The sequence below is a fragment of the Lissotriton helveticus genome, chromosome 7, assembly GCF_964261635.1.
Source record: "Lissotriton helveticus chromosome 7, aLisHel1.1, whole genome shotgun sequence".
NCBI classification, from domain to species: Eukaryota; Metazoa; Chordata; class Amphibia; order Caudata; family Salamandridae; genus Lissotriton; species Lissotriton helveticus.
Genome location: NC_136068.1, coordinates 842811432 through 842834755, shown reverse-complemented (window position 1 = coordinate 842834755; position 23324 = coordinate 842811432). Strand labels below are relative to the sequence as shown.

The following is a 23324-nucleotide window of genomic DNA, read 5'->3' as shown; positions in this document are numbered from 1 at the left end:
AACAGTTAATGTCCTTTTTGCTTTTAAGTAACATATTTGTATACATTTTACAATCCACCTGGCAATGCCTGCTTTAGAGATAGGATTGCCCTTATGTGTAGGAGAAAACGCTACAAATAGTGGTTTTGTTTTTCTGAAAGTTTGTTTTCTTTCTATGTAGTACAATATTGCCCTTTTGACATCTAATGTATGTAGGGCCCTTTCTGCTACCATCTGTGGTTTTGGAAAGAAGACTGGTAGTTCCACTGGCTGATTGATGTGGAATGCTGAAATTACTTTAGGCAAGAATTTAGGGTTTGTTCTGAGAACCACTTTATTTTGGTGTAACTGTAGGAATGGTTCTTGTATTGTAAATGCTTGCAATTCACTTACTCTTCTGAGTGAAGTAATAGCTATAAGAAAAGCCACCTTCCATGTGAGGAATTGTATTTCACACCTATGCATAGGTTCGAAAGGTGGTCCCATTAGTCTGGTAAGTACTATGTTGAGATTCCAGACTGGGGAAGGCGGTAGTCTTGGTGGAATGACTCTTGAGGCCTTCCATGAAAGCTTTTATTGCTGGCACTTTTAACAGGGAAAGATGTTGCCTGTTTTGCAGGTATGCTGCTATAGCTGCAAGATGTACTCTAATAGAGGTGTAAGCAAGGTTACATTGCTGCAGGTGTAGTAAATAGCAAATAATCTCTTTAGTGGATGCGTCCAGAGGGTTGATGTTGTTACTGTTACAGTATACGGCAAACCTTTTCCACTTTGCTGCATAGCATGCTCTGGTGGTAGGACGTCTTGCTTGCTTAATGATTTCCATACAGTTTGGAGGTAAATCTAAGTATCCAAATTCTATGACCTCAGGAGCCAGATCGCTAGGTTCAATTGTTTGGGATCTGGGTGCATTATTTCTCCATGGTTCTGTGTAAGGTGCATGGGTAATATTCTTAACTTTTGATGTGGCACCAATGAGAGTTGCAGTAGGGTGGTGAACCACGGCTGTCGTGCCCACGTGGGTGCTACTAGTATCATTGTCATTGAATGTTGTTGCACTTTTCGAACTACCAATGGGATTAGTGGGAGAGGGGGGAAAAGCGTAAGCAAATTTGTTGGACCAATTTATCCATAACGCATTGCCTGGGACAGGTGGTGTGGGTACCTGGATGCGAAGGTTTGGCATTTTGCGTTCTGATGAGTGGCAAAGATCTATCTCTGGTTGTCCCCATCTTTGGAAGAATAGCTGCAGTATTTGGTTGTGCAGTTCCCATTCGTGTACTTGTTCTGACTCTCTGCTTAAGATGTCTGCTATCTGATTTCTAACTCCTGGTAGGTGTTCGGCTAACAGATAGATCTTTTGAGGAATGGCCCCTCTCCAAATGTCCTGCGCTAGTCTGGATAGTTGGAGAGAGTGTGTCCCCCCCTGTTTTTGAATATAATACATTGCAGTCATGTTGTCTGTTTTCATCAGGACTGCTTTGTTGAGAATCTGCATTTGAAAGGCTTTTAATGCTAGAAACACTGCTAGTAGTTCTAGATAATTGATGTGCAGTCTTTTTTGCTGTACACTCCATCTTCCCTGCACTGTATATTTCTCCATATGTGCTCCCCATCCGGTGAGCGATGCATCCGCTGTTAGTATCACTTGTGGAATCGGTTCTAGGAACGACCGCCCCTTTGAAATGTTCGTTGTGTTCCACCACTTCAGAGAGCGATGTGTGCGGTCGTCTACCAACACCAGATCTGTAATCTGACCTTGAGCCTGATTCCACTGTGTTGCTAGACATTCTTGCAGTGGACGCATTTGTAGTCTGGCATATGGTATTAGCAGTATGCAGGAGGACATCATCCCTAATAGCTGCATGAACACTCGAGCTGTTAGTGAGTGTTGTGGTTGAAATTTTTGGATCAACGTGATCATTGTTTGGATCCTGATTGGATTGGGGTATACTTTGGCTTTTTCTGTGTCTATAGTAGTCCCTAGATATTGCTGAACTTTGTTTGGTTGCAGGTGGGATTTTGTGTAATTCACCGTAAATCCTAGCTGATGCAGCAATTGAATTGTCTTTTGTGTGTTTTGAAGACATTCCTCTTGTGACTTGGCTTTTATTAGCCAATCGTCCAAGTAAGGGAAGAAATGTATTTGTTGTCGTCTTAGGTGTGCTGCAACTACTGCTAGGCATTTTGTGAACACCCTTGGTGCTGTAGTGACCCCAAACGGAAGGACTTTGAACTGATAATGTTGTCCTTCCACTACAAACCCGAGGTATTTTCTGTGGGCTTTGTGAATTGGGATGTGAAAATAAGCATCTTTTAGATCCAGTGTAGAAAGAAAGTCCCCTTTCTTCAGTAAAGGAAGTACTTGTTGGAGCGTGACCATGTGGAAATGTTACGAATTTATGTATGCATTGAGAGGTCCGAGGTCTAAAATTGGCCTTAGAGACCCGTCTTTTTTGGGAATTAGGAAGTATAGAGCGTATACTCCTGTCCCTTGTTGATGTTTTGGAACCTTCTCTATACAATGCTTTTGTAGCAGTGATAGTACTTCCTGCTTTAACAATGCTAGATGATCTGGACTCATTGGACGCTGTCTGGGGGGGATATTTGGTGGGGTAGCTATGAGTTCTAGGCAATAACCATGTTGGATAATTTGTCTCACCCACCTGTCTGATGTGATGTTTTCCCAGACAGGTAGGAACTGTGATAGACGTCCCCCGAGCGGTGTTATATGGTCTGGGGGGAGCTGTATGAAGTCACTGTTTTGGGGTTGGGGAGTTGCGGTTGTTGTTATTTCCGCGACCTCTACCCTTGTTACCTCTGTAACTGCCTCTGGAATTACCTCTGGGTGATGTTGGTGTAAAAGATGTAGATTGCTGGCTTGTGCCTGTATTCTTTAACCCTCCTCTATAGGTGGACCTACGAAAGGAACCCCTTTGAGTTGGCTGTTGTAATGCTCCCATTGATTTAGCCGTTTGTGTTTTTTCATCTTTTCTAAAGTCTCATCTGTACCGGAGCCGAAAAGTGTTTTTTCATCAAAGGGTTGGTTCAATAAGGATGTTTGTACTTCTTGTTTGAACCCTGAGACTCTAAGCCATGCATGTCTTCTTAACATGATACTGGTGTTGATGGATCTTGCTGCAGTGTCTGCTGCGTCTAAGGCGCACTTAATGGAAGTGTTAGTTATTATCTTCCCTTCTAGTATGAGCTGGTCTGCCCTTTTTTGATATTCCTTAGGGAGATGTGTAATGAGTTTCTCTAACTCATCATAATGAGCTCTATCATAGCGTGCAAGTAGCGCTTGTGTATTAGCTATGCACCAGCTGTTTGCTGCTTGGGATGCTACTCTTACCAGATGCATCTATTAACGTGGACTCCTTATCAGGAGGAGGAGTCTCTCCTGTAGATAATGAGTTTGCTCTTTTACGAGCGTTTGTGACTACAAGCGAGTCCAGAGGTACCAGTCTTTTGATAAATATTGGGTCTTTTGGGGCTGCCTTATATTTTTTTTTATCAATTCTTAGGTTTAATACCCTAGCCCTCACAGGGTCTTTAACTATTTCTGCTGTGTGATTGAGAAGACCCTTCAGCATAGGTAGTGTTCCTGATCTTTGTGCAGCAGGTAGTGTTTCTAAAAGGAAATCCTCTATTTGAGGTTCTGTGTGTAAGTCTACCTTATGGTATTTTGCTACCCTATTAATCAGCTGTGCAAAACCTGTATTATCATCGGGTGGTGAAGGTTTTGAGGGGTATAATTCTGGGTCATTATCATCATCTGACCCTGCATTATAATTCTCCCATGGGTCTGCTTCATCTGGGGCAGTGTCGTCATCCCCATGAAGTTCTCCCTCCCCTGTATCACTTTCTACATCTGTTTGAGGTGTAGATGGTCTTGGTGTAGAATGTGGAGGAATAGCTGGCATAGTGTGAGGAATAGGAGAAGAGGGTGTGTCTCTAGGTTGAGGAGAAAGGGGAGGAGTTGTATTTGTCCCCATTGTTCTCTTTTTAGGAGGAAGAGCTTTGTCGTCCAGCTGTTAATTCTTCCTCTTTTTAGGTAATTTTGTCACCACTTTGCCAGTTTGCGGATCGATAAACAAAGTCTTTTGTTTTGGATCTGTCTGATGCTCCTGTGTCGGTAACAAAGTTTTTGGTTCCAAAAGGTCCCTTTGCTTCTGACCGTCAATGTTCTGTGTTTTCGGCACCGAGAATTTGCTAGATTCTGATTTTTTCGGTGCCGAGTAAGTCTTCGACGTCGAACCATGTTTCGGTTTCGACATGGAATGTTTCGACTGCGAGCTTTCCTTTATATGGAGCTTCGGTGTCGATGTCGACCGTTTCTCGGATCCGACATGGTGGGAGGCCGAGTGTTTCGGTTTCGTTGCCGGGCCCGAAGGCGGGGCGTCGGAAACTTTCTTCAGTAGTCTGACCGGGCTCGAAGGCGGGGTCGACACCAAACGGGGTCGGTTTTCGGTAAGGGGACGTCGTCACTCACGGTTTGTTGAGCGTCTATTTCTTCGACATCAGACTCGTCCACTTCCGACCCAGACTCCTCATCTTCGGGGTGCTGGGCCTCGAACAGCTCCGGGATTGCCTCCGACTGCATTCTCGATACCTCGTGTCTTCGGGCTCGACGATTTCTAATCGTCGACTTGGAGGAGAATGCTGCGCAGGCTTCACAGTCCCTGGATTCGTGTTCAGGTGATAGGCAAAGATTGCACACCTCGTGTAGGTCCTTGTGTGGGAACTTAGCACCACATGTTGGACATCTCTTAAATGGAGTCCTTTCCATGGACTCCGGGCTGGACTACGTCGAGAAAGGCCTCCCGGTCTCGTCGACGTAGAAGTCGAAAATGTTTATTGTTGACGTCGAAACGCGTCGGAATGGAAAAGAACTCGCGTTCGATAACAATACAGTCGAATTGGAAAGGAAATACGCGCCGAAATATCACTTTCTCGAAGTCGATCCGGAGCGCTTTGATCCTCATCCGAACCCGATGGCCGAAAAAAACAATCTAAGGATGGAGCCAATGCCCATGCGCACTAGCACCCAAAGGAGGAGTCACCAGTCTCGACAAAAGACTTCTCCAAGAGAAAAAAAATGCAATCATCCGAGCCCAACACCAGATGGCGATCTATTCATAAATGTACCATCTGCAGCCCATATGCCTCGAACACATGTATATGTTTTAACTATAATCTTGTGGGTTCTATGGTTTTTGTGGTTATCAGATAAACTTAAAGGTTAGGTGTGTTCATAAGTCCAATTGTGGACGCATATATTCTTCTGGACTACAACAATCGTCCATTAGACATATGCTATAGGGACACTCTTTGATTATTTTAGCATCTTTCCCCTTGTCCCATATTTGTCCAGTAAGGGGGCCTCCTTAATTTTCTTTCTTAGATATGCTGCCAGACATTTGGTAAATACCCTGGGTGCAGCGGTGACTCCAAAGGGGAGTACTTTGAATTGGTAAATGTTGACCCGCTAGTGAGCGGGATGAATTGGAATGTGGAAATAAGGGTCTTTTAAGTCTAGAGTAGACATAAAATCACCCTGTTGTAAAAGTTGGAGCCCTTGTTGAAGTGTTCCCATGTGAAAATGCTCTGACAGTATGTAGAGGTTTAGGTCTCTGAGGTCTAGAATAGGTCTCAGGAAGGTGTCCTTTTTGTGGATGAGAAAGTACAGGGAGTACACACCGTTTCCTCGATGTTGTAACGGCACAGGTTCTATGGCTCCTTTGGAGAGGAGAGACTGGACCTCTTTCTTAAGTAGACATAAATGTTCTGGTGACATTTTGTGAGAACGTGGTGGAATGTTTGGAGGATTGTTGGTAATCTCCAGGCAATAACGTTGGATAATTCCTAGCACCTATTTGTCTGTAGTTATCGACTGCCAGATGGGGAGGAATTGTAAGACATCCCAGACAGGTGTTAAATTATCGTGGGGAAGCGTAGGCATGTCACTGTTTGTTAGGAGGGGGGAGGTACGTGTTGTAGAACCTCTAACTCTACCCTTGCCATTGTTACCTCTGTACCCCCCTCTAAAGAAGCCTCTGGTGGAGGATCGATTGTTGCCCTTGTAGGATGCAGCAGTAGTGTCAGAAGAGATGGTCTTGGACCCCCACGATAGAATGAGCAACGAAAGGAGCCACGATCAGGAGACTGTAGGGCTCCCATTGCTTTAGCCACTTCCGTATCCTTTTCTATCTTTTTAAAGGACATTTCTACTTCAGGTCCAAAGAGATGCTGTTTATCAAATGGTGTATTCAAAATGGATTGCTGGACTCCAGGTTTCAATCTGGAGATCCTTAATCGTGCATGCCTCCTTAATACACTAGTATTGATTGCTCTAGCTGCAGTGTCAGCAGCATCTAAAGCACACCTAATTGATGAATTTGAGATGAGATTTCCTTATTGTACTAGGTCTTGAGCTTTAGACTTCTGCTCATCTGGTAGAAATTTAAGCAATTGCTCCATCTTGTTCCAGTGGGCCCTATCATACCTGGCTAGAAGGGCCTGTGTGTTGGCAATACGCCAGTGATTTGCTGCTAAGGAGGCTACCCTTTTATCAGAGTATATCAGTTTGGACTCTTTGTCTGGAGGGGGGACGTCCCCTGAAGTTTGTTTGTGAATCTGCCCGTTTACAGGCAGTAGAGACTACTAAAGAGTCCAGTGGTAACTGACCTTTAATAAAAACTGGACTTGGTCTTTGAATATATCGTCTGCATGTCTCATCATTCCTTTGAGCATATGGAGAGTGAGAGTGGACCTTTGTGAGCTACTAAGGGTTTCAAATAGAAAGTCCTCTTCTAGGGATTCTTTATGTAATTGTACCCCATGATACTCTGCAGCTCTAGATAGTAATTCTATGTACCCGTGGCTGGTACAGGTGGTACACCACTGTCTCCAGAGGGATTGCGAGCTTACCCATGCCCCCCCTATTACCACCGGATTCCCCTTACTGGACCTCCTTTGTGGACTAAGGTCTCTTTTGTTGCAGGACATCTGAGCTTGGGACCAGGCTAACTTATCAACTCTTTATACACAAACAGCCAACTTGTACCCTCTAAGGCACTGGTGGAGCAGTTCCTGAGCTATGACCTCAGTGACCTCCGGAGAGACCAGTGGCAGGTTGATAGCTCCGAACAGCCTCCAAACGCCTTAATAGGTAACCTACATATCCTAGGTAATGTCAGGAGGTTAATTACTTGGTTCACGAGGTCCATGGTTACACACCCCCAATTCCCCCTGCAGCCACTCTGCAACACCTGGGAGGCAGAATTTGGTTAGGCCCTATATGAAGAATGGTTGAGAGCTCTAACATGCCTGCATAAAATCTCCTGTAATGCCAAATTACAACTCATTTAATTTTGCATGTTGTGCAGGGCACGTATCTAGCCTCAGAGATTCTACCTTATTCTCTCATCAGTTCCACATGCCCGTTGTCTAGCTACCTGTGGAAGACCTTAGTCATGTTCTACGGTACTGCAAACCTCTCACCCAATACTGGCAAAAGGTATTTTCTACTATCTCTTCCACCACAGGCCACCTTTTCCTAGACACCTGTAAAGTGGAGCACTGGATATCTACATGTGCCACAAGTAATATAGGACGACAAATATTTTTACTGATGTAGCCCTCGCCTTGGCAAAACGCCACGTAACTATGTGATGGAAGATTGCAACGCTCCCCATCGGTGTGCACTGGAGAGCCACGGTTGCGCGTTGGGCGGAGGCTGAGGCAAAGGTGATGCATAGGGAGGATTCAAGGGGTCTCCCTCAGCCGCCGCCCCATAGCACCTCTCTGAGACTAACGGATGACACAATTAACGGGGACTGACCATGCACCGCCTCCTCCCGAAGTACCCCTCTTCTTTGCCCTTAAGTACCCCAGTAATAAATGTCTAGCCAGGCCCATCACTCCTAGCCATTTAATGCACAAGGACACTTCCTCTCATGTATGACCCACTTCCAGGCATATGTAATCCATCAATTTCAGGCCAGCCCTCTGACCCCCATCCCAAGCACACCCCCCTCATCACCCCACTGTCACCCAGTTAAATGTATTTTGCCCTCAGTCTCCAAAGGTTATCCTCCAGTATTGTGCTCTCTCCACCATCTTGTTAAATCTTCCGCACCCTAGTGTGTTATGGGCCTGCTTCTCTTTATCTGTGAAACTCCACAGACTACTCCAAAGCATAATGTATCATACCACGTTGCTGATGTATATCCAGAGGTTGGTTTATGTTGAAGAAATTAATAACAAAATGTGAATAAATAGATGGTGACATTTGTTAGTCCAGTGAGAAATAAGTAGAAGAAAGCAGATTATCTATGTAGTAAAAACATACGTGTAGGAGTGGCAAGATTTATACGGTTTCTCATTTTCAAAATAAAGTTATTGCAATGTATGTCTTGCCACCCACTGAACATCTGCCATTTTGTTAATGTAAAAAAACAGAATTGAATATTTCAATGCAAATCAGTTTCCACCTACCAATGTAAACTGTCCAAGAATGTTGTTGTCACCAGCCATTTCACGTTCTCCCTGACAGACCTTAATCTCAACCTGAGTCTGTCCATCAGCTGCCGTTGAAAACACCTATACAATTAATAAAAAATAAAAGTATAATCCTACTTGATGATAAAAGGTACACCTTAGCCAGCAATACATTTTAAGTCTTAATTTCATGTAATACAAACGAATCTCTTGTTTAAAAAAAACTGTTTGACGTATCATTAGTTTCTTTCACAGCTTCAGGCACAGTGAATTATTTCCCCATTCAGTTTGGCGTTCTAAGCAAAATGTTAAAAATAATATTATAAAACATATGCAGTTAAAGAATAGTTTGTTTTTGTAGTTTATGCCGGGGAACAGTATGGAAGCCTACTTCAGCACAGACTCTCTGCTTTCAATTGAGACAAGCAAGTCTGAAATAAAAGGCAGGTGCTTGCGATCTAACTAGTACTTCAAGCACCACTTCATACCAAGAAGCAGTGATTTCTCGGATGAAGAGGACTAGTATGATGAAGAGGAGGAGTAAGGAAATAAAGTTGGAAGAACCACATGTTGAGACAGGTGAAAACCTGTAGGGACTTTCAGAAAAAGAAGAAAACAAGCATAAAATCACCAATGGCCCATCAGCATCTTGAGCGGACTCAACTACAAGAGATTAGCTATTCATAAGTAAAGGACTACGCTGGACCAACATAGGATGAAAACAATCTTCATTGTTTTAGTTGGACAAGGTACTTCCCTTCGGTAACGCCATATCTGGTAGTTACCTGATCTGGCCGCAGATTCCTTACCCTAGAATTTCCCAGGTGTCAGGTTGGATCTGGAAGACTTTTGCTTGTGCAATACCCTTGCGAGCCAGTAGGTGGAGTCTGTCTGCTCCACATGACTTTGGCCGTGCCGGAAGGGAGATCCGGGTCATATATATAGGGGCCACCTCTGCACGTTGACGTCAGTTACTGTTCATGACTTTCCACGCCAGGAAAGCGGAGCCAAGAAGCGCACTTACTGGTTTGTTTCGAACAACTAGGGCCCTGAAAGGGATCAGCCCTGACCTTAAAAACCGGTCCGCAATGTGGGGAGGATGGGTGGGTCGGTAAGGAATCTGCAGCTAGATCATGTCTCTACCAGATAAGACGTTACCGAAGGTCCAACTTGTCCATCTGCTAGAGACATCTAATCGCAGATTCCTTCCCTTTGAATACATACCCAAGAAATACCATTCCAGGAGGAGGGACTGCGGACAAGTTTAGACCAGAAAGTCCTGAAGGACAGAGCAGCCAAAAAGGTAGTCCTTGCGGACTAGACCATCCAGACAGCAGTGCTTAGTAAACATGTGCAGTGATGTCCATGTTTCTGCCAGACAAATGTCAGACTGGAACTCCACACTGCAATGCCGTTGTAGCAGTCTTAACTCTAATTGAATGAGCCATTAAGCCTTCAGGAGGCTGTTCCTAGGCAAGAAAATTTAATGCAGACGACGACCCATCACGAGATAGTTCTCTTCTGCACCACACAACCTTTCTTTGATCCAAAGTGCCCCGTGAAGAGTTGGTTATCCACCAGTAACTCTTTAGTGTGGTCAAGGAAGAATGACAACACTCTTGGGTCCAGATGGTGGAATCAGTCCTCCTCTTTAGAGGGGTTCCGAGGAGCATAGAAAGTGGGCAAGCTGACTTATTGCCCTACGTGGAATGGTGTTCACAGTTTTGAAAAGAAAGAGGCCCTAGTGCGAAACACTAACTTATCAGGAAGGATGGCTCAGTAAGGAGGCATGGATGACAGTCTGCAATTTGCTCACCCTTCTGGCAGACGTTACTGCCACTAAAAGGAAAATGCTACTTACCAGTATGGAATATGCTACTTACCAGTATGCATCTGTTCTTGGCATAGAGGGCTGCAGAGTGGTACATTTATGAATAGATCGCCATCTGGTGTTGGGCTCGGATGATTGCACTTGTTTTTCTTCTGGAGAAGTCTTTGTCGTCATAGATGACTCCTCCTCTTGGTGTTAGTGCGCATGGGCATCGGCTCCATCCTTAGATTGTTTTGCCATAGTAGGGTTAGATGGAGTAGTGTAGTATAATACATAAAGATATGCCCATGTAAGTGTATCTAAATAAGATAATGTTGGGACAGACAGGTTTCCGGGGAGGCAGGGAGGGCATGTACCACTCTGCAGCCCTCTATGCCAAGAACAGATGCATACTGGTAAGTAGCATATTCCGTTCGAGGCATATGGGCTGCAGATGGTACATTTATGAATAGATTGTACAGCAGTTACCTCCCTAGCGGTGGTCACCAGTGTCTGTCGCAACTGTTTGAAATAGAGTTTTTAATACAGCTTGGCCCACTCCGGCTTGTTGTGCAGCCTGTACATCAACACAGTAGTGCTTTGTGAATGTATGTGGTGTAGACCAAGTTGCTGCTCTACATATGTCATCTAGGGGAATGTTCCCTAAGAATGCCATAGATGCTCCTAGTTTTCGTGTAGAATGAGCTCTAGGAGGAACAGTTAATGTTCTCTTTGCTTTAATGTAACATATTTGTATACATCTTACAATCCATCTAGCGATGCCTGCTTTAGAGATAGGATTGCCCTTATGTGTTGGGGAAAATGCTACAAATAGTTGTTTAGTTTTCCTGAAGTTTTGTGTTCTTTCTATGTAGTACAAAATGGCTCTTTTGACATCTAGTGTATGTAGAGCCCTTTCTGCTACCGTCTGTGGCTTTGGAAAGAATACTGGTAGTTCCACTGGCTGGTTGATGTGAAATGCTGAAATTACTTTAGGCAAGAACTTTGGGTTTGTTCTAAGAACCACTTTATTCTGGTGTAACTGTAGGAATGGTTCTTGTATTGTCAATGCCTGTAATTCACTTACTCTCCTGAGTGATGTAATGGCTATAAGGAAAGCCACCTTCCATGTAAGGAATTGTATTTCGCACCTATGCATAGGTTCGAAAGGTGGCCCCATTAGTCTGGTGAGTACTACGTTGAGGTTCCAGACTGGGGAAGGTGGTAATCTTGGTGGAATGACTCTTTTAAGGCCTTCCATGAAGGCTTTTATCGCTGGTACTCTGAACAGTGATATGTGCTGCCTGTTTTGTAGGTACGCTGCTATAGCTGCTAGGTGTACCCTGATAGATGTGTACGCTAGATTACATTGCTGTAAGTGTAATAAATAGCAAATAATCTCCTTTGTTGATACGTCCAGAGGGTTGATATTGTTATTAGTACAGTGTATAGCAAACCTCTTCCACTTAGCTGCATAGCATGCTCTGGTGGTGGGACGTCTCGCTTGTTTAATTATCTCCATGCAATTTGGGGGTAGATCTAAGTATCCAAATTCTAGGATTTCAGGAGCCAGATCGCTAGGTTCAATTGTGTGGGATCTGGATGCATTATTTCTCCATGGTTCTGTGTAAGGTGCATGGGTAGAATTCGTAGCTTTTGATGTGGCACTTGTGAGAGTTGCAGGAGCGTGGTGAACCACGGTTGTCTTGCCCACGTGGGTGCTACTAGTATCATGGTCATTGAGTGTTGTTGTAGTTTTCTGACCACTAATGGGATTAGTGGGAGAGGGGGGAAAAGCGTATGCAAATTTGTTGGACCAATTTATCCATAACGCATTGCCCTGCGACAGGTGGTGCGGGTACCTGGACGCGAAGCTTTGGCATTTTGCGTTCTGATGAGTGGCAAAGAGGTCTATCTCTGGCTGTCCCCATCTTTGGAAGAATGGCTGCAGTATTTGTTGGTGCAGTTCCCATTCGTGTATTTGTTCCGACTGTCTGCTTAAGATGTCTGCTATCTGGTTTTGGACTCCTGGTAGGTGTTCGGCTAACAGATAGATGTTTTGAGGAATGGCCCATCTCCAGATTTCCTGTGCTAGTCTGGATAGTTGGAGAGAGTGCGTCCCCCCCTGTTTTTGAATATAATACATTGCTGTCATGTTGTCTGTTCTGATCAGGACTGCTTTGTTGGTAACCTGTATTTGGAAGGCTTTCAATGCTAGAAACACCGCTAGTAGTTCTAGGTAATTGATGTGCAGTCTTTTTTCCCGCACACTCCACCTTCCTTGTACTGTGTATTTCTCCATATGTGCTCCCCATCCTGTGAGCGATGTGTCCGCTGTTATTGTCACCTGTGGAATTGGTTCTAGGAACGACCGCCCCTTGGCAATGTTTGTTGTGTTCCACCACTTCAGAGAGCGGTGTGTGCGGTCGTCTACCAACACCAGATCTGTAATCTGTCCTTGAGCCTGATTCCACTGTGTCGCTAAGCATTCTTGTAGCGGACGCATTTGTAGTTTGGCATATGGTATTAGCAGTATGCAGGATGACATCATCCCTAATAGCTGCATGAACACTCTTGCTGGTAGTGAGTGTTGTGGCTGGAATCTTTGAATGATTGTAAGCATTGTTTGGATCCTGACTGGATTGGGGTATACTTTGGCCTTTTCTGTGTCTATAGTAGCCCCCAGATATTGTTAAACCTTGCTTGGTTGTAGGTGTGACTTTGTGTAGTTCACCGTGAACCCTAGCTGTTGTAGTAGCTGAATTGTCTTTTGTGTGTTTTGAAGACATTCCTCTTGTGACTTGGCCTTTATTAGCCAGTCGTCCAAGTATGGGAAGACATTATTTGTTGTCTTCTTAGGTGAGCTGCCACCACTGCCAGGCATTTTGTGAACACCCTTGGTGCCGTTGTGACACCAAACGGAAGGACTTTGAACTGATAATGTTGTCCTTCTACCACAAACCTGAGGTATTTCCTGTGGGCTTTGTGAATCGGGATATGAAAGTAAGCGTCTTTTAGATCCAGTGTAGAAAGAAAGTCCCCTTTCTTCAGTAAAGGAAGTACCTGTTGGAGCGTGACCATGTGGAAATGTTCCGAATTTATGTATGCGTTGAGAGGTCTTAGGTCCAGTATCGGTCTTAGAGACCCATCCTTTTTGGGAATTAGGAAGTATAGGGAGTATACTCCTGTTCCTTGTTGGTGCTGTGGAACCTTCTCTATGGCATGCTTTCCTAGCAGGGATAGTACTTCCTGCTTTAACAGTGTCAGGTGATCTTGTTTCATTGGACGCTGTTTGGGGGGATGTTTGGTGGGGTAGATGTGAGTTCCAGGCAATAACCATGTTGGATAATTTGTCTCACCCACCTGTCTGATGTGATGTTTTCCCAGACAGGTAGGAACTGTGATAGGCGTCCCCCGACCGGTGTTATATGGTCTGGGGGGAGCTGTATGAAGTCACTGCTTTGGGGTTGGAGAGTTGCGGTTGTTGTTTCCGCGACCTCTACCCTTGTTGTTGTTACCTCTGTAACTACCTCTAGAATTACCTCTGGGTGATGTAGGTGTAAAAGAGGTTTGTTGCTGGCTTGTACCTGTATTTTTGGATCCTCCTCTATAGGTGGACCTACGAAAGGAACCTCTTTGTGTCGGCTGTTGCAATGCTCCCATTGATTTAGCCGTTTCCGTATCCTTTTTCATCTTTTCTAAGGCCTCATCTGTCCCTGTGCCGAAAAGTGTTTTCCCATCAAAAGGTTGGTTCAGTAACGATGTTTGTACCTCTTGTTTGAACCCTGATACCCTGAGCCATGCATGTCTCCTTAGCATGATGCTTGTGTTTATGGATCTTGCTGCAGTGTCTGCTGCGTCTAGGGCGCACTTTATGGAAGTGTTAGTAATTAACTTCCCTTCTTGTATGAGTTGATCTGCCCTCTTTTGATGTTCTTTAGGGAGATGTGTGATGAGTTTTTCTAATTCATCATAATGCGCTCTGTCATACCTTGCAAGTAGTGCTTGCGTATTAGCTATGCGCCAGCTGTTTGCCGCTTGAGATGCTACTCTCTTGCCAGAGGCATCTATTAGCTTAGACTCTTTGTCAGGAGGTGGAGCTTCTCCTGTAGATAAAGAGTTTGCTCTCTTACGAGCGTTTGTGACCACTAGTGAGTCTAGAGGAATTTGCCCTTTAATGTATATTGGGTCTTTTAAGGCTGCCCTATATTTCTTATCGATTCTTGGGTTCAGTACCCTAGCCCTCACTGGGTCTTTGAATATCTCTGATGTATGACTGAGAAGGCCCTTAAGCATTGGTAGTGTTCCTGATGTTCTTTGTGCAGTAGGTAGTGTTTCTAATAAGAAATCCTCTATTTGAGGTTCTGCATGTAGTTCTACCTTGTGATATGTTGCTGCTCTATTAATGAGTTGCGCAAACCCAGTATTATCATGAGGAGGTGAAGGTTTTGAAGGATACATTTCAGGGTCGTTATCGTTATCTGACCCTACATTGTACTCTTCCCATGGGTCTGCCTCCTCTGGGATTGTGTCTTCATCATCCCCAGGATGTTCCCCCTCCCCTGTGTCACTCTCTACATCTGTTGTAGGTGTAGATGGTCGTGTGGGAGGAATATTTGGTCTATTGTGAGGAAGAGGAGAAGATGGTGTGTGTCTAGGTTTTGGAGAAGGGGGAGGAGTTGTATTTGTCCCCATTGTTCTCTTCTTCGGATGAGTTTTGTCGTCCGAATGTTCATTCTTCCTCTTTTTAGGTAGTTCTGTGACTACCTTGCCAGTTTTTGGATCAATAAACAGTCTTTTGTTTAGGATCGGTTTTGTATTCCTGTGTCGGTACCGCAGTTTTCGGTTCCGAAAGGTGTTTTTTCTTCTGACTGTCCATTTGTATTTTCGGCACCGAGATTTTATTCGGATCCGATGTCTTCGGTATCGAAGATGTCCCCGGTGTCGAGGGTGTTTGACGTCGAAACGTGTTTCGGTGTCGACATGGACTGCTTCGACTTCGAGCTTTCCTTGACTTGGAGCTTCGGTGTCGATGTGGTCCGTTTATCGGAACCACCATGATGGGAGACCGAGTGTTTCGGTTTCGTTGCCGGGCTCGAAGCCGGGGCGTCGGAAACTTTTTTCAGTTGTCTGACCGGGCTCGAGGGCGGGGTCGACACCGTGCGGGGTCTGTTCTTTGGTAAAGGGACGTCGTCACTCACGGTTTGTTGGACGTCTATTTCCTCGACGTCGGACTCGTCCACTTCAGACCCCGCCTCGTCGGCCTCTTCTTCCTCCTCTTCTGGGTGCTGATCCTCGAACAGCTCCGGGATTGCTTGTGACTGCATTCTCGATACCTCGTGTCTTCGGGCTCGACGGTTTCTAATCGTCGATTTTGAAGAGAACGCTGCACAGGCCTCACAGTCCCTGGATTCGTGTTCAGGGGACAAGCAGAGGTTGCACACCTCGTGTAGGTCCTTGTGTGGGAACTTAGCACCACACGGACATTTTTTTAATGGAGTCCTTTCCATGGACCCCGGGCTGGACTACTTTGAGTTTCTCGTAGTCGTCGTCCTTCGAAACGCGTCGGTATGGAAGTGAAGTCGCGTTCGATAACAATACCGTCGAATTGGAAAGGGTTACGCGCCGAATATAACCTTCTTTATCGAAGTCGGTCCGGAGCGCTTCGATCCTCATCCGAACCAGATGGCGGAAAAAAACAATCTAAGGATGGAGCCGATGCCCATGCGCACTAACACCAAGAGGAGGAGTCATCAATGCGACAAAGACTTCTCCAGAAGAAAAACAAGTGCAATCATCCGAGCCCAACACCAGATGGCGATCTATTCATAAATGTACCATCTGCAGCCCGTATGCCTCGAACGTTATGTTATGTGATGTTATAGAGGATTTGTAGCAAGCACTAATACCCAAGAGTGTCCTGGCACGGAGGATGGGCTGGGGAAGAAGAGTGAGTCAATTAGATGGTCAGACTAAACAGATGTGTTTTCAGGTGTTTTTTAAATGCATCTGTTCTTGGCATGTAGAGTTACACACTATGCATAGATGGCCACCTAGTGTTGGAACCGGATGTTTGCAGTTTGCAGAAGAGTCTTTGGAAGTCACGGGATGGGCGACTCCTCCTTTGGATGATACTGCGCATGGGCATCGGCTCCATCCCCAGATTGTTTTTCGTCATTAGGGAAGTGATGGAGCTGTACAAGAGGTAGTGATGTCCATGTGATTTGTATCTAATTCAGATAATACTGGAACAGATAAAGGTAGCCGGGTGGGCGTGTGTAACTCTGCAGCTCTACATGCCAAGAACAGATGCATACTGGTAAGTAGCATTTTCCGTTCAAGGCATACGAGCTGCAGATTACACACTATGCATAGATTGTATAGCAGTACCCACCTTTAGCGGTGACCACCAGTATCTGTTGCATTTGTTTGAAACTGAGGTTTTAGTACAGCCTGGCCCACAGTGGCTGGTTGTTTAGTTTGCACATCTACACAGTAATGCTTTGGGAATGTGTGCGGTGTAGACCATGTGGCTGCTTTGCATAAATCATCTAGGGCAGTGTTTCCCAAACCGTGGTCCGCGGCCCCCCGGGGTCCGTGACACATTCCCAGGGGGTCCGTAGGCAACAGTTTTAAAGGCACAGAAACGTTTGTGTAATTAGCAGCTTTCCAGCAACAATAAAAGTGTCAAGAGAATGCCAGTGATTAATGTACCTGCTGGAGAGAGAGGAGAGTTTTGTTCAGTGGCAGCTTTGATTTAACTAATGTAGCACAGAGGGTTAATGTGCCTACTGCAAAGAACATGTAACATGCATCTTAAAAAGCAGTATTTTATGTGCCTAGGTTCGTGGTTACCGCTTTTGTCACAGAGATTCTTTTGTTACTGTGCACTTCATAAGTGACAATCGTAATCTAGCAGAGGGACCTATAAACTGTCAAAGAGCTGCTTGCAAACTGCATGGTACCAGTTAGTAACATATTTTGTCCCAGTTATTCATTATCCTGATGCTGCTAAAAAGATATATTTGTGTTATGTTCTGAATGCGGAGTTTGTGCTTTTCCAGACCAAGCACTCTTTAAACATTTTATATACACACTGATCTCCATGTATGATTCAAAGTCTCTATATGTGTGTGATGTAAAGTGCTCTGACATCCTACAATGGTATGAGAGATGCTATAAAATCAGTTCTTATATGCGCGAACGGGTTCGCAAACCTTTTTGCGCATGCAAAAACCTATTGGGCCATGTACATAGCCTATTTCGCGAGACGCAATTTGCTTGCGACTCTCTAAATAGATTTTGCAACTTGCTATTTGGAAGGGGCATTCCCTTCCAAATAGCGAGTCTCAAAACCATGTACAAATGTTTTGCGGTTGCAAAACAGTCACAATTACCATCTACTTCAAGTAGATGGTAATGCATTCGCAAATGGGAAGGGACCCCTTCCCCTTTGCAAATGCATGTAAAATAATTTTTTTAGGGCAGGCAGTGGTCCCAGGGACCTCTGCCAGCCCGTAGAAAATGAAAACGTTTCATTTTCCTTTTTTTTTTTTTAAATGCATGGTAAACAGGCTGCATTTTTTTTAAAACTGCTTTATTTAAAAGCAGTCCGAGACATGGTAGCCTGCAGAGCCCAGCAGGCCACCATCACTGGGAGGGCTGGCATTCCCAATGGGCTCGCAAATTGCGAAAGGCTCATTAATATTAATGAACCTTGCAATTTGCGACCCCATTGGGAATCCTAAACAATGTTAAACACACTGTTGTACATTTCATTTAGCAACTCGCAATCTGCCACTCGCAATGTGTCACCAATTGCGAGGCGCTAAAAGAAATGGTCGTACATCTGGCCCAAAAATCCTTAGTACTTTGAGTGAGTATTTGTTGTGTGCACACGTGTGTATTTTTTCCAAATTACTTGAATGTTTGAAATTTAACTCATACAAATTGCTTGGGGGTCCCCGGCTTCCAGTGGTGACTCAATGGCGGTCCTCAGGAGTCAAAAGTTTGGGAACCACTGATCTAGGGGAATGTTCCCTAAGAATGCCATTGAAGCCCCTATTTTCCTTGTAGAATGGGCTTTTGGAGGAATTGTTAATGTACATTGGACTTTGTGATAACATTTGTATGCATTTAACAATCCACCTAGCGATCCCTGATTTTGATATGGGATTGCCTTTCTGTGGCGGTGAGAAAGACACAAAAAGCTGTTTTGTTTTACGAAAAGCTTGTGTCCTTTTGATATAGTATAGTAATGCTCTTTTGACATCTAAGGTATGTAGAGCTCTTTCTGCGACTGTTTGAGGCTGCGAGAAATACGGGCAGCTCAAAAGATTGATTTAGATGGAATGGTGAAATGACTTTAGGAAGGAACTTAGGGTTAGTACAAAGAACCACTTTGTTATGATGCATTTGCAGAAAGGGTTCTTGAATGGTAAATGCTTGTAGTTTACTAACTCTTCTGAGAGAAGTAATGGCTACTAGGTAAGCTACTTTCCAGGTCAGGAATTGCAATTCACATTTATGTAATGGTTCAAAGCGAGGTCCCATTAATCTTGTGAGAACCACGTTTAAGTTCCACACTGGTGCAGTTGGCGTCCTGGGAGGAATTATTCTTTTGAGTCCTTCCATAAAAGCTTTAATAGCTGGTACTCTAAAAAGAGATAGGTGTTTATTTTATAAGTATGCTGCGATGGCAGCGAGGTGTAGCCTGATAGATGTGTAGGCTAAGTTACACTTTTGAAGGTGTAATAGATATCCTATGATGTGGTGAATAGACGCGTCTAAAGGATTAATTTGGTTGTTTTGGCAGTTTCCACTTAGCGGCATAACATGATCTAGTTGTGGGGCGTCTAGCTTCTTTGATAACATTCATACATTCTGGGGGAAGGTTGAGGTAACCAAACTATGACCTCAGGAGCCAGCAGCCAGGCTGAGCTGAGCTGGGTCCGGGTGTCTGATCTCTCCATGGTTCTGTGTTAATAGGCGTGGAGATCGGTTTAGTTTTTGGTGTGGTAATACAGACACCTGCAACAGCGTGGTGTACCACGGTTGTGTGGCCCAAGTTGGAGCGACTAGGATGAGCGTTAGGGAATGTTGCTGTAGTTTGCATACCACTAACGGAAGTAGTGGGAGAGGAGGAAAACCGTACGCTAATAGTTCTGACCAATTCATCCATATCGCATTGCCTTTGGACAATGGGTGTGGGTGTCTGGCGGCAAAGTTTGGGCATTTTGCGTTTTCGTGGGTGGCGAAGAGGTCTATCCGAGGTTGTCCCCACATTTGAAAGAACGGATGAAGAACTTGCGGATGAAGTTCCCACTCGTGGATCTGCTGTGTTTGTCGACTTATCAGATCTGCTATAGTGTTTTGCACTCCTGGCACGTGTTGGGCTAAGAGGAAGATCTTTAGTGGTATAGCCCATCTCCATATCTGCTGTGCTAACAGAGTTGCAGAGAGTGTGTCCCCCCTTGTTTGTTTAGGTAGTACATGGCTGTCATATTATCTGTGCGGACTAAGACAGCTTTGCCGGACACTTGAGTTTGAAATGCTTGTAGGGCTAGAAACACAGCTAGCAACTCTAAGTGGTTGATGTGGAGTAGCTTGTGTTGCGGTGTCCACCTGCCATGGTGTGATGCAGTAGGTGAGCTCCCCAGCCGGAGAGCGATGCGTCCGCTGTCATGACTGTTTGAGGAACTGGCTCTAGAAACGGTCGCCCTTTAGAAAGGTTTTTGGTGTTGCACCATTGCAGAGAACGATGAGTCCGACCGTCACCCAACACTAGGTCTGTTGGTTGACCTTGAGCCCGGTTCCATTGGCGTGCTAGGCACTTTTGAAGTGGACGCATTTGCAGTCTTGCATGAGGTACTACAAATATGCAAGATGCCATCATCCCTATGAGCTGCATGAACACTCGAGCTGGTAGCGAGTGATGCGGTTTGAATATTGTTAGAAGAGCTTGTACACTTGTTATCCTTGCTGGAGAGGGATAAGCTAGTGTTAGTTGGGTGTTTATTGTAGCGCAGGGATACTGTTGTATGTGCAAGGGTTGAAGATGCGATTTGGTGTGATTTACTGTGAATCCCAAGTTGTGAAGCAGTTGAATAGTAGCGAGAGTGTGTTGCACACTGGCTGTATGAGCTGGCTTTTATGAGCCAGTCGTCCAGATATGGGAAGACATGAATATGTGGTCTTCTTAAGTGTGCTGCTACTACTGCTAGGCATTTGGTAAACACCCTTGGCGCCGTTGTGACTCCGAATGGGAGCACTTTGAACTGGTAGTGCTGCCCGTCTAGCACAAATCTGAGATATTTTCTGTGCGCTGTGTGGATGGGAATATGGAAGTAGGCGTCCTTGAGATCTAGAGTGACAAGGAAGTCGTTTAGTACCAGCAGCGGAAGCACTTGTTGGAGTGTGACCATATATAAATGGTCCGACTGTATGTATATGTTTAGAGGTCTGAGGTCTTAAAGATCCGTCCTTCTTTGGTATTAGGAAATATAGGGAGTATACTCCTTTGTTTTTGTGATGCTCTGGAACTACTTCTATTGCATTTTTCAGTAGGAGGGATATTACCTCCTGTCTGAGCAATGTTAAATGTTCCTGTGACATTGGGCGCTGCTTGGGTGGTATGTTGGGGGGGGGGGGGGGGGGGGGGGGGTAGATGTTCGTTCTAGACAATAACCTGATTGAATTATTTGGAGCACCCATCTGTCTGGTGTGATGTTTTCCCAGGCTGGCAGGTATTGTTGGAGTCTTCCCCCAACAGGAGTGGAATGGGGCGGAGGAAGGGAGTCATTGGGCAGGGGTAGAGGCAGAGCGGGAGTTGTTATTTTTACCTCTGCCTGGGCTCCCATAGATTTGGCGGTGTCTGTATCCTTTTTCATTTTTTCTAGTGATACATCTACGTTGTGTCCAAATAGGTGTTGCTCATCAAAGGGCTGATTAAGAATGGCACTTTGTACCTCAGGTTTAAACCCTGATATACGTAGCCAGGCGTGTCTGCGTAGTAAAACGTTGGTGTTAACTGCTCTAGAGGCAGTATCTGCTGCATTGAGTGCACACCGAATAGAGATGTTTGTGATGTTTTTTCCCTCTTGGATAAGCTCGTTTGCTCTATCCTTGTACTCGTCTGGGAGGTGCCTCATTAATGACTCTAGCTCGTCATAATGTGCCCTGTCATACCTGGCTAATAATGCCTGTGTATTGGCGATAAGCCACATGTTTGTTGCTTGAGACGCTGTTCTTTTCCCTGATGCGTCAAGTAGCTTAGACTGCTTATCTGGTGGTGCAGCCTCCCCTGATGTCTGCGAGTTTGCTCTCTTGCATGCATTGGAAACTACAAGTGAGTCTAATGGTACTGGACCTTTAATATATGCTGGGTCTGAGGGAGCTGCTTTATATTTTTTCCTCTATACGAGGATTAATGACCCGAGTTCTGACTGGGGCCTTGAAGATGAGGACCGTTGTGCGTTATCAAAGGTATCCATTAAGAAGTCTTCCTCAACATGGTCTGTATGTATGTCCACCCCATGATATTGTGCAGCCCTATGAATTAATTAGATAGCTAATGCAAATGAAAGGTGAAAACCCCAAGTTGTTAAGGTGGTCCGTATTTCTACAGGTCTACAGGGAATGGACTTTGCAGTCAAACACAGACCTGGGCCTGATCATGCCAACGCAGATGACGTTTCCAGGTTCTTCCACTCAAAAGATGAAGGCTCTCAAGGGAAAGGTTTATTTAATCCTCTTTCGTGGGGGGTGGGGGGGGGGGAGAGAGAGAGAAGAGGTGAGGGGTGTGGTTGACATGTTTGCCCCTACTTTTTGGATGTGATTTCAACTGAAAGTGCACTGGGATCCTGGACAACCAGGTCTCTCGTGCCACATTTCTTTCCCAAAACTGTGCAATGGTTCTCTAAATGGCAAAACTTTTAGCATCCTCTGCAAGTTCCTAGTAAATGGTACCCTGGTACCTAGAGCCTGAGATACTAAAGAGGGTCCCCTAAGGGCTGCAGCACGAACTGTGCAACCCCAAGAGACCTCTCACCAAGCACACGCACAACTGCAATTGCAGGCTGGCTGTCTTAGTGCAGACAAAAGAGAAAAGACGACATGTCACATCCCTGTGTGCCATGTCCCCTACCACTGCATGTGATCTATGTAAGTCATCCCTACAGCAGGCCTGACAGCCCTAAGGCAGGGTGCTTGATATTATATGAGACCATTTCTGCATGAGCAAATATGTCCCTGTGTGGGCAGTCCTACTGCTGCCAGAGAAAGTGACTAGGAAAGCCAATTTAAACATGTACTGGACACTGGTGAAAACGAGTCCCCCCCCCAGCTATATGATAGACTACACTGAAAAGAGGGACGTTTGGTACCAAACATCTCATTTTGATAAAGCCACACTGATGCCAGTGTTGGATTTTGCAAAGCCTGCCCTCAGAGGGCATCTTAGAGGTGCCCCCTGAAAACCTAACAGCCTCTGGTGGGCTTGCTGACTGGATTCTGCCAGCCTGCCACCACAGACACATTTGTGACCTCCTAGGATGAGAGCCTTTTGCTCCCAGGAGGTCAGGAACAAAAGCCAGTCCAGGAAGTGTTTAACACCTCCACCCACAGCATGACCTGCTAATTAACCTCTTTGGGCTGGCGAGCCTCAAACGAGTAGCCACCTTTGAAACACAAATCGGGCTTCCCCCACAGGAGAGGAACACACCCCCCTCCCTCCCCCTTGTCCAGCGCCTACTTGGCACCTCAACAAGCAGGAACAGTAGCTAGTCAGGTAGGCATGCCAACCCCAGGCTAGTACCACCCTTTAAGTGGACACAATTTCAGAGGTAGCAATCTTTGCGATGGATGGCACACCTAGGAATTCTGGGACAGGTTTATAACCACTTCTCACAGGAAGTGGTCATAAAGGGGGCGTAGTGACCCCACATGTCAACAGCCCATTGGTTACTACAATACACTCCCCTTAGGACCCTAAATTCAGTATTTAGGGGAGTCCTTGGCACCAGAGAAGCAGATT

At 45.2% G+C, this 23324-nt stretch overlaps 1 protein-coding gene across 1 annotated transcript in view; it reads right to left on the bottom strand.

Moving 5' to 3' along the window:
• Nucleotides 1-23324, bottom strand: part of HSPA9 (heat shock protein family A (Hsp70) member 9) — a 360992-nt gene that overhangs the window by 133395 nt on the left and 204273 nt on the right. The window contains exon 12 of the mRNA XM_078653348.1: nt 8479-8583. Coding sequence (XP_078509474.1) covers nt 8479-8583 — 105 coding nt within the window. The remainder of the gene's footprint in view (nt 1-8478; nt 8584-23324) is intronic.